Source organism: Telmatherina bonti (assembly GCF_933228915.1).
Source record: "Telmatherina bonti genome assembly, chromosome: 2".
Taxonomy (NCBI): Eukaryota; Metazoa; Chordata; class Actinopteri; order Atheriniformes; family Telmatherinidae; genus Telmatherina; species Telmatherina bonti.
Genome location: NC_136620.1, coordinates 24683419 through 24695448, shown reverse-complemented (window position 1 = coordinate 24695448; position 12030 = coordinate 24683419). Strand labels below are relative to the sequence as shown.

The window sequence follows — 12030 nt, the reverse complement described above, 5'->3', positions numbered from 1 at the left end:
CATAATTCAATATAGTTGGGTAGAGTTGCTATTTTTGTGAAAGCTGAACAAAAAGATACAAAACTGACATATTTACATCTATCCACCCGGATTTATTTAATAATCATCAGTTCATAAAGGACAGAGACTTGAAATTATGCAGATTTTTATTTATATATTTATTGTATGTTACCAGCTTAATGTGGACATACTCTTAATCGAAACATGGCATGTTGGTATGTTGAGCCTTTACGCACTGCCCAGGCGGTGCAGTTTGCTCCACACAGCCACTCCCATTCCCCCTGGATGCCATTGTGAATATGTGCAGTGAGCTGGCTCATTGGGCCATCATGGTGAATAGCCTGGAGCTATTCACTCAGCATACAGAAGCTCATTAGAACTCTATAGACACACAATTGTGAGCCTCACATTAGAAACTTCCTCCTCTGGGACACAGACACCACACACAAAGTGCCAGTTTGCTGCTATGCTAAGCGCATTGTCCTCCTGATTCATAGAACCTGGACCTCCATTCACAATATTAAGTTCGAGTGGTGGAATATCAATTGCGGGTGCAATGGGCCGGTATCTTTTTAAGAGCTTTGCTGGGGTTGAAAAAGGAAGAAAAGAGATCTCAGCCAGCCTGCAGAGTGCTAGCTTTCAACAGAGCTATTGTGAAGAATTTAAAAGAAAGGACCCTTGTTTTATTCCTCTTCATTCCTGAGAAGAGGTGGACATCAAATAAATTCACATGAACTTGCTTAAGGGTGTTTCTAAGAGCTACTGTTTAATAATAGCCTAATTATACCTCCCTCTCCTGGAGAGTTCCATTGGAATCTGGCTAATTACACACTGGTGAATCTAAACAATGATACGCTCTTAGCTGTGCCTTTTACATCAGGCACAAAATTCTGTGAGATCGGTTCTACCTAACGTGTAAGTGTAAAGAGAAAATATACTATTTTAATTCAAATATGAAATATACTTATTGCCAGCTTTTATATTTGCCAGAACCTCACATGAGGGGAAGAAAATAGAATGACAGAACTATATTCCACAAATCTCCTAAATGAGAAATCAGAGCTTGAGCATGATGAGGATGTGTTCAAAAGTAAAAACATATATGGTTAAGGGCAGGACGGAGTATGACTTTTCAGTTCAGTCACATAAACAGATGACTGACCATGCACACAAAAAGCCTTGGTGGGCAATCACAGGCTCTGGCCTATGTGGAACATGTTAACACACACTCTCCATACAAAAGTGGATAGCTCACAGAGCCGTGCTAACACTCATCGTGTGACAGAACGCTCTGCTTTCTCCACCAGTCTGAGGAATAAAACCTCAAATTTGATTACAAGCAACCTTTGGCTCCCTGGCCATTGCACAATAGGCTGAGCTGTCTGGGCCAATTTCCATGCTCAGCATGAGGTATCTACATACACACTCTGTAGCTCTCATTCACCCCTCCACCCTGATCTACACACACACACACACACAGACCTGTGTGGCTATGCCTGTTTACTGTGCCCCTCTTGTTCCACTTTCTATTACAATGTAGAGGATCATTAGTTGCAGTGTGAAAGGTTGCACAAGCCTCTCATTTGATGTGTTTACTGCAAAAACATGACACACGCATTAGTGTGTGTGTTTATAATTTTTCTTTTACAGTTGAAATGCAAATGTACAAATACTACTCAAGACTAAATGGGATTTTTAGTAAGATGGATCTCAGTAAGAAGCACCTGTCACTCACTGCAAAATTACTTGAAAAATTCTACACTTTATAAATCTAAGTGACAGCAGTGAAGGTCAATATTTAAGTTTAATTTTTTATAAAGATCTTACTCATTTCAATGTTCTATTTTATGCAAAATTGGTGAAATCTAAAAATATTTTTATTGAATGTAGAACTCAGTTATGTCATTTTTAAACTTTTTTTGAAGAGTCTATTGAATTGTGATAAGTTATCTAGAAAAACAGGAGATATGGTGGAAACTATTCACTTGGCACACTCAACTGAAAGAGCCACAAAGGTATCCCATTGTTGATCACTGTGAGGAAGTATGAACACAGCTATTTGCTTTAATTTGATCAAAATAAGGAAAAATCATTTCCATAGTCAAACTACCAGATCTTCAGGTTATAAATCTTCATCTTTTGAAATTGTGTGAAAATCAGAAGCATTGACTTGTATTTATTGGCTTGTATTTACTCACAAAATGTGTTCATCTTCTGATCATCTTGCAATCAGGAAAGCTCTCTCAGAGCAGAATGTTTGAAATTCGACAGAAAGTAAAATAAGTGCATTTCAAATGAATTGCTGAGGGGTTTGTATCAGGCACAATGGAGCTCTGATGGAGGCTGGAGAAAAGAGAAAACTATTTACTACTTTAGAAGACTGTTTTGTGCATGTTAAACTTTGGCCAGAACTTCATTGTCTCTGGTGTCTATCATTTAATAGGCTAGTTGACATAATGAATGAGTCAGACCCACCTTCTGCCACTCCAGAAAGGCCCCAGCCTTATCTGAATTGAGAAGCACATTAGAGTCTCTCAGCCAATCACAACACAGCCCCATAGCAAAGTGCAGGCCCAAAGGAGGAAGAGCAGAGGACTTTTGTCTTCTCCAGAGCTTAATGAAGTTGGCCTGGTCACTCCAAAAAGGATTAAAGGAGAATTTAGTGTCACTGCACTGCAACTGCTGAAGAGGGAATTTGAGAGTTCGGGTCAGTGAGCGAGCAGCATGGTTTCAGTTCAGAGCTGCACCAGGAGGAATATGGCTGGCTTCCCTCTCGCTTTACCAGGCTTTGGGAGCTCGGGGAAGAGCTTTCTTATTGATAATTTGCTGAAGTCTCATACACCTTCAATTCATACAGAAGGAGCAACAAGTATCCACCTGAGACGGGTAACGTGTGAACTCCCAAGGGGAACCTGGAGCTATGAGCATGGAGCCCAACCAAGTCTGACCCAAGGTCCTCAACAGGTGAAAGATGCAAGAAGATCACTTATACCAAGCTCAGGTAATTAATTATTGTTATTTTTATTGATATTATTATTATTATTTTAAACTAAAAAAGACTGTCTTACTAAATATGATGCATTTCTATTTTGGAAAACTTTAAAAATGTCAATTAGAAAACGTACTTTACATCCTTTTTTAATCATTCAATACAACTATTTCCTCTCCTCTTTACAATATGCATTCTTCACTATTCAGTAATGCGGTAACTGAAGAGATTTTAACGTATAAGTATAAAACCATCGTAAAAAATTTTAAATATTTATTGAGAATCTCCATGGAAACATGGAAAACCTTGTCAATTAAATAAGTAATTTACTATTTCAAATGGTAATGAATATTAGCATCAGCTGTTTAAATACTGACCAACACAATTTCCAAATTTCTCACAGAAAAGACTAATGCATATATAACAAAGTTCAATCTAAAATATAAAAGACAATTAAACATATAAAAGTTATATTTTACATTTAATTCAGACTTTATTTTCCTATTCTTAAAGAACCTATATTTGTTTTTTCTTGGGAATTGCAAATTTAGATCTAGTGTGTGCAAACAGGTACGTTGTCCCAATAAAGAAGATGCCACACAAAGACTCAGCTTAGAACTTATCTTATTTAAAATAAAACTAGAAAAAAAAACATACAAATGAGTAGAAATCTAATCGTGGCATTAAAGTATTATTCAAATAAGTTTAAAGAGGTCTGAAAGTTGGCAGTTATCTAATAAAGCTCTTTGGAGATGACAGAAACCTCATATTTAAAAGTAGTTGGGATGATGGGTAAATCTAAAACAAAAACTGAGAACAACAACTTATTGTGTAAACCTGACATTAAAAACTGTACTGCAAAAATGTGGAACTGTGTAACAAAATATTTAATATTATTAGTTAATGTCAAAAAATAGGAGCAAGAAAATACTGGAAATGCAAAGATGCAGAGCAGTCCACCTCCTTGTGATGATTGTGCAGACATTTAAACTAGAAGTATTTGTAGAGTTCATGCCTCTGCCAAACAACTGTATTTTTTTATTTATTTGTTTTTTTTGCCAGTAATTGTGTGCATTATTTTTTCATTTCAAACTCTTGTGGCAAAATAATCCCCATCTATCAAGAGCAAAGAATCCTTCAAAAACAAACCCAGAATGCAGGAGGTGATCTGGATCATCCCCAAACTGCCATCACATGTCCTTTATTTCATTTTTTAAAATTTGCTAAAAATTAAATCAAAATCAGTAAATAACTTGACGTTGCTAACAGACAAATAGACATACAGCCAAAACAATACTGCTGAATATATCACCTCTACCTTGATGCAAGTTACAATGCAGGAATAATATATCAACTGTCATTGTCTTTTATACACAATTTAATAAACAGAAATTAAAAGGAGTATTTTATAAAACAAACAAAAAAAAAGTATTATTTCTATTCATAATTTATTAGATAGAAGCAGGGAAGTTTTTACATTTGAAAGCACAATGTACATTATTATAGATGGTTATAATTTAAATAAAGATTTATCAAAGTGTTCAAATGTTGCAGGGAGCATTGTTGGAACAAATCCTTCATATTTAACTGTGACATTTGCCCGGCTGAGACCAATAGTTCACACTGAGCGGCCTGCAGAACTGCATGCCGTCACACAAGCAACGGGCAACAAATGACAATGGAGCTATATGTTAAAATGCTGGATTTTAATCCGTGGCTTGTATGTGTACCTGTGTACTGGTGAGCAAAATGGACCAATCGCTGAGCTGACTTCCATTTTGTCCCATCACTGGAGAGGATTTTAACAAAATGTAAATAACTTGAAAAGTTTACATGTTACAAAGACCAAAAGTCATAGCACATATCTCCTGAATGAGCTGAACAGTTTGATATTTGAATGGTTGAAGTGAGGCAAAAGGTGTAGGAGGAGTAGCGTGCCAAACATTTTGCAGGAAAGACAATGGGGATGGGAACTTGATGAACCGGACACCCCAATCTGGTGCAGAGCTGCGAAACCCCGTTGAAGCAGTTTTCAGCTCATTATGCAAAAACCGACCAATCACAGAGCTGAATTTTTGCAACCTCCAATGCACAGTGGGTTTGAAAGACTTTCAACCAATCACAAGGCTGAATTAATTTTTGGAAAATGTTAAATACCTCAAAAACTACAAAGATTTGAAACGCCAAAAGCCGTAGCACACTTCTCCTGAAGGAGCTGCAGGGTTTAAGATGTAAATGATTGAAGTAACCTGAACGGCGCAAGAGGAGTAGCGCGCCAAAGTTTGGCGGAGTAATAATAAAAATGGCCAAACAGGATTTCAATAATGTGAATGCCCCCATGGGCGTTAATAGTAGAATTTCTCTTTTTTTAATTGTTGAAAGTCTTGTCTTTCCACCTTACATTTGGATGCAGGTTTGCAGACAGCTGCATTCAATTTTATTCCCATTCTACAAAGGCTTTTTTTAGGCTACACTGCACATGTCCCACCATGCATATGGTATAGGATGGTATCTGACTGTATCAACATCAAAATCTGTCTTTGCAGGTGTGCTGAGCAGTGTTTTCCTGCATAGCCCACAGTATCTGTTGGCATGCTGCGGTGGGTCCAGCTCCCCTTCTGTCCTCTCAAGTGAGTGTTTTATGCCTAATCAGCTATGCATCAGCTGCTCTCTAAGCACAAGCAGCAGGGTCTTCCATGCTTTCCACAGCTAATTACTAATGCAATGCCAAAGAACTAATTCTCCGTTCAACTCTGCTCAGCTCTATTCATAACCATTCACGGCTGTTTAGGATGGGGGAAAAGGGGGTGGGTTTCAGGGCTTTTAGGAGTCCCAGAGGCCCCTTGTTTTGTACTTACAAATCCACACGTTTACCAGCCTAAATATGCAGAGCTAATAAATATGTTGTCTTGTTTCATATCAAGATAAATACTACTTGATCTGGTAGTCATTTCTTGCCGAGTAAGACAAATTGTTTCAAAGCTTTACAGTCCCTCCAAAACATTAATTAATTTGCTTGCATGTGAATTCATTCATAGTAAAGTTGCATCCTAAATTAAATGTAGCAGTTTTTTTTTGGTTTTTTTTATAAAAGTTACTTTTGCAAAAAAAGTTATTACTTTCACTGCAAATACTTTAGGACTTGAGTAGAGTACTAGTACAAGACTACATGCTCATAGAATGCAACAAAACTGATTTAGTCAAGCATTTATCTTCTTTTGTCATTGTCCTTCAAAAATTGGAAGTTATTAGTTGCTCCAACTTACGACGGCTGTCAAGTGTTGTTGGGAAAAGCACAAATCAGAAAGCTCTCATCCCACAAGTCCCTGGAGTCTTCTTAGTAGGTTGACACTTTCCCACAGTGCCCGGCAAAAAAACAATGCCAATGCTGGCCGTGACCAATTGGCACTTTCACTCCACCATCCACACGCGACCTCACTGCAATTTTTCACTGCAGCAATGAACTCCACTCAACACAAAAACACTCACCCATTTCTCTGCAGAAGAGGGCTGGATGAGGAACATCCCTCGCCCATTGTCTGCCTAAAGAGCTTGGCTAACCGACCCCCCTCCTTCTTTCTCCTGTCCTTCAGCTCTCATTCCTGCCCATTTGGGACCTCTTGACCAGGGCATAAAGCATTCAATGAAAGTGACTTTTATAGACTTTTTTGAGCTCATCTTCACATACAAACTGGCTTCAAACCAGCAAGAGAAAAGATTTAGTGTTGGGCCACTGAGCCATCGAGTAATGGCATTTCCATTGTACAGCTCTATTGTTGGTGTCTCACCGAACTCAATAGTTGGCCCACTAGGGTAGACACACACGTTGCCCAGGAATGACCTGGCAATCAGCTATTTAAGTGAAAGCTATTGAGGTCCAATTGAGAAGTGAGAAGCATGTCCAAACCCATTTTGTGCTCCCCAGAGGTGGTCTATGTGCAGATTTGTCGTACAGATTAAAAAGGCAAAGTTGAATGAATCAGATAAATTGCTTCATTTGACTTTTGTAGTGCATGCACCTGTGAGTGAAGCAGCATGGGATTGCTCCTCGCAAATCATCAAATTTGTTTTCATCAGTTGGGCAAGCTCACTCCAAAAGTTAGTTACCCCAAGTTTGTTAAATTTGACTCATAAAACAGAGAAACTGAAAGGAAATAACACAATAAAACAGTTGTGAAGAATATAAAGTACCTATTCATTTTGGAAACAGGAGAATCAGATTTTCTACCTGAAGATATAATCATGTAAAACCTTTGTCAAAACACATTTTCTTGGCTGCTACATTTTTTTTAAAATAAGCGCACACTGTGAAACAACCTATACAGGAATCGCGAATAATCAATAACTATTGTTCCAACCAAACATACAAGTTAGTTAACCTCAGCATAAACTTCCACACCAAGAGATCCAGTGACATTTGCATATTTTTTTTCTCTATTATATTTTCCAGAAGGAGCAAATGTTCAAATGTGGCCTGCTAACATAAGCCCTAAATCACGTAGAGGGATCCTCAGGAGGGCTGTGTTCTCTGAAGAACAAAGGAAGGAGCTGGAGAGAACCTTCCGCAGGCAGAAGTACATCAGCAAAACGGACAGAAACAAACTGGCAGCTGACCTCAGTCTCAAAGAGTCCCAGGTAATTATGCCGGCATGATCTTAGTTTTAATCCGTGAGCCTCGTCATTTAACTGGGCTCACGTGGAAATGTGAAGCCCTCTTCTTCTACTCTCCACCTTTGGGGCAGTAGCTGTTGGGATATCTCCCTGCTAACCCCTGCAGCTGTAGGGCCACAACCAGCAGCTCACCTTCTCCATCTCTTCTGCCAGCTGCTTAATGGACCTTGTCAGGCCTGCTCCTGTCATTCCAACAGCCCGGAGAAGCTGAGTTGTGGATGTCCCCGCAAATCCGCTGCATTCATCTCCACCAGGTGGATGTTGACAGCCCAGCCTCTCTCTTTGCACTCAGCTACCAGATCAGAGAACTTAAGCTGATTGCACTCGTACCATATAGATATTCCCTCCACCCAGGGCACAGTAACTTCTATGATGAGGACCTTCCTGGTAGTTGTAGACCAGATCACAACATCCAGCCTGAGTGCTAGACGCCTGCGGCAGCTCACATCTTTCATTCCTTTCCCGGAGTGAGTACACATGCTGGTCCTCTGATGTCTGCACATTCTTTCGAGGTCTGGAAAATGGAATAACTGGCCGGTTGGAATCTGGGAAGCCTTACCCTGCATCTTTCCAGCTCTCCAGCCAACATCCTGATTACACCTCCACCTCCCTGTGTAAATGTTACCTCTCATTCAGACAGCACATATTGGAGGCCTGTGTTAGCTTTGGACCACACCAAGCAATTTTCCTCATTTCTGAACTGCTGAGCAAGGTCCTGAGGCAACAGGGGGGTGTGACATGAGATATCACTAAGATGGGCAGAAACTGTTGGAGCTTGCCAAACGTCTGCCCAGGATATGGCCCTGGTAATGGTGTCCTCCCAACGGGTCCATTCTCCTTGCTTGCCCTGGTATACAGCCTTGATGAGGTACCGTTCATGCTGTACCTTAAAAACCTTCTCAACAAATGTATTCCTCAGCTCTCTCGTGACTTCAGACCAAAACTGAACTGATTCTCCCCAGCCCAGCAGTGCCTGGATGTCTTGTGTTCTTCACCATTCATGTTTATATTGCAGCCTCAAAACAAAATTTATGTCATGCCACTCAATTACACACCTCGGGCTGATCAAAAGCAGCACCAAGTAGTGCAATTAGAAAAGCCAACAATGTAGTTTCACCAGAAAATACGGAAGCTATGTTTGTCCACAGATGAGTGTTACAAAAAGGTTTTACAATCTGAATGTGCAAATATACCAATTATTAATAATAAGCACTTCTTTCTAGGTGTAAAGTTCTTGATGTTATTTGCAAGACTAAAAGGTTCATCATTGTGGATTAACTTAACTATAACATGGTCTGCAATGATATCAGGTTAAGTGAAAAAAAAAAACTCACTGACTTTCCCTATTTTCTGCTGATTTAGGTTAAGATCTGGTTTCAGAATCGCCGTATGAAGTGGAGAAACTGCAAGGAGAAGGAGGTTCATAACATCCGCTCACCAATGGATGAGCTAATGGCCAGAGGTCTCGCTCAAGAAGAGGAACCACACAGTAACCCCAATGCGAAAACAGAGAGTTTAACACCACAGAAGAGTATCATGAACACATGAGCGCCCATCATGAGATGATGATAAACCAGTGACTTTCCGTCATCCTCAGATATCCCAAGAAAAACTACAGCACAGAAAGGGAAATGTATGAATGGAATATGTTATTTGTATGGACTAACACTAATGACACAAAATTGCCTTTGAGTCCTTGTCATATTTTGTTGGTTAGTTATAAATGTGATTAGATTCAACTGCTTCTTAAGTCATTTTATTATATTTCACTCACTTCAGTAAGCAATTTCATGGTTATTACTCAACCCAATCTTTCCAAGAAAGATCCCTACGCTTCAGTTGTAATTGCAATCACTAAAAGGCTTAAATGAGTCATTTCATTCGCTGCAATTTCCTGTAAAACTTTTGTTTTAATAAGCTTTACTCTCCTTAAAAAAAAAATCTAATTTTTATTTGAATTGGTATATGCTGTAAATATTTATTTCCACAAACTTGAATACATAACTAATTGTAAATAAAGTGTTTCAGCTAATTCTAATTTCCACTTTGCTTATTTTTTAATATGGAATCATTCTCATGTTAATGCACAATCTGGTGTCAGCCATCTACCAGCTTTATAAAGGCATTCACTGATTAACACATTAACACAAGGACAGCCAAAAACAATGATGAAGATAAGCTTTATGTTTATTTGTTTGGAATTTTATGCTTAATGATACAGCAAAATTGTTTAATCCCCCTTCACAACACTACAATATGCACACACAATCGTACATTAAATCTAAACTAGTGCTACAGGATGATGATGTGTAAATACATGCAAGCTAGATTTTCTTTTATTATTTTTTACTATTTTTGAGCCACGCTGTGCTTTGCAATTACTATCAACAGTCTATTTCAGGAAGAGTGGTACATTTCAGGATACAGAGATAATTTCTGACTTTGCTGGAGTCTCTGCGGAAGCAGTGCAGTAGGTCATGATGGTCTATTGAGTTGAGTTCTCCTCGTGCATAGAATGAAAAGGCAGAAGGGACCAAACTTTCAGGGGAGATGTAACCCACTGTGTTACCCAGCATTCCCTCCAGCTTCATCTGTGATGGACAGATAAAGTATAAAATTACATGATTATAATCTCCAGAGGGGTGAATATGAACTGCTGTGTGATGCAGTACACAACAGCCATATCAACAGCCAATTACATTATGTGCCCTGTTTAACGTTTAACTAGTAATACTTACAGATATAAAATTATCTGTAAGACCTGACACAAAACACAAGTACAAGCTCAGTAACCATTGAAAAATCTCTCCACTCCATCTCTCAGCTCCTGCACAACATCTGTAACCTCCAGAGCCTTGTTGTAGCCGTGGTGGTGGAAGTCTTGATTCTGATCTTGTGACATGCTGCCATGGAGCTGTGACAACGGGTCACACCAGGCTGCCAGCAGCCTTAAAATCACCTCAGTCAGTTGTTCTGCCTGCACAAACGACAAGTATTCAAATAAGTTTAGTTCATTAGCTACAATGCAAGTATTGTCTAGAAATTATCTCTGACACAATACAGGAAGATTTTCAATTTGCATGCAAAATCATGACCATATACCAAAGATGAACACTCACTCCAAGTCTTTGTGCATTTTCTTTGTCATCTGGTGTTGTTATGCCAAATGTGTGGCACCTCCGTTTTCTTATTATGTTCTTACTAGGAAAGAAATATTGCTCCTGTGGAGATGGAAAAACACACACACACACACACACACAGTGATGCCCCCGTTTAAAAAATAGTCATCTCAAACAAGCATGATTGATGGAGAATGAATGTCTGACAAAGGCTGTTGGATGGTGATAGATGATCGATGTCAAGCATGAGAAAACACCCACAAATTCCGAGTGCAGATCATTGGAGATGTCATCCATTCTTGAAGACTGTTGTATAACCCTGTCAAAGAGATCTGCCAAGGTAGGGACCTGGCATCCATCCTGGCCAAAGGAACAGATTGGAACAGTTCCAACCCTCATGAAAAAGTACAGGTACACCACTGTAAGGAAAGCAAACCAACCTAAAAGGACAAAAACAACTATGGTCAGCAAAAGCCATGAAGTTACAGAAAAACTTTCACATATTTTGAAAAACTGACCTTTTTTCATGTTGGTCTTTCCTTTGTAGGGGAGAACCAGATGCCAAACAGAGCTCTCTTGCTACCAAAGTTAATCTTGCAAAGGCTAATATGTACAATTATGATGCTGCTGATGAAACAAACGGGTTCGTAGAAGGCTTAAAAGAGGAGCGATTTCTCTCTGCACGTCATATGCTCCGCCTAGTTAACTGCTTAGCCAAGAGCAGACTAAACTAACTCAGGCAGAAAAGTTCTAACACTGTAGACTTACAAATGGCCTCTTTTTAAGTATGACATTAGTATAATGATAAAGCTTGAAGAAACAACATGAATAACACTAAAGTGTCGTGTTTAACTTCCTGTGAAAGTAAACAACTAAATGTGTTTACATGTAATATGGGGGTAAATGATCAATTTTAAGTAAAATGATAAAGAATTAAATCAACTATCAAAACCCAGATTATCCCCAAGTTGAATACAGGACAAGGGTATTAATGGATTTCAACAAGTAATGCAAACTCCACAGTACAAGGTAAAGGCTCATAGGTCAGTTCATTTATTTATTTTTACATGCTCATATTTCTATGACTAAATCATAATGAAGAAAACATTTGAACATAAATGCATGAATTAGGTAGCTGTTTTTATGGGCTCTGATATCCAATAAATCAAACCATACTTGTCTTTTCTTTTTTTTTTTTATCTTAAAAAATTGGGCTATTTTAACAGCAAGTTTTGGATCATTCTCATACCA

At 38.8% G+C, this 12030-nt stretch overlaps 2 protein-coding genes across 2 annotated transcripts; one reads left to right on the top strand and one right to left on the bottom strand.

The window, feature by feature from the left end:
• Window positions 1–2724: 2724 nt before the first annotated feature.
• Window positions 2725–9208, top strand: dbx2 (developing brain homeobox 2; the record flags this gene model as incomplete). The annotated part of the gene is made up of 4 exons (XM_079257035.1): window positions 2725–3001; window positions 5536–5619; window positions 7440–7624; window positions 9023–9208. 4 exons carry the CDS (start codon window positions 2725–2727, stop codon window positions 9206–9208), a joined length of 732 nt encoding a protein of 243 aa, XP_079113161.1.
• An 836-nt stretch (window positions 9209–10044) lies between these two features.
• LOC306768616 (prolactin-like) lies at window positions 10045–11307 on the bottom strand (the record flags this gene model as incomplete). Its single annotated transcript, XM_079257024.1, has 5 exons — window positions 10045–10251; window positions 10473–10637; window positions 10780–10881; window positions 11041–11219; window positions 11298–11307. The coding sequence occupies 5 exons, from the start codon at window positions 11305–11307 to the stop codon at window positions 10045–10047; spliced, it is 663 nt and encodes a 220-aa protein (XP_079113150.1).
• Window positions 11308–12030: the final 723 nt, after the last annotated feature.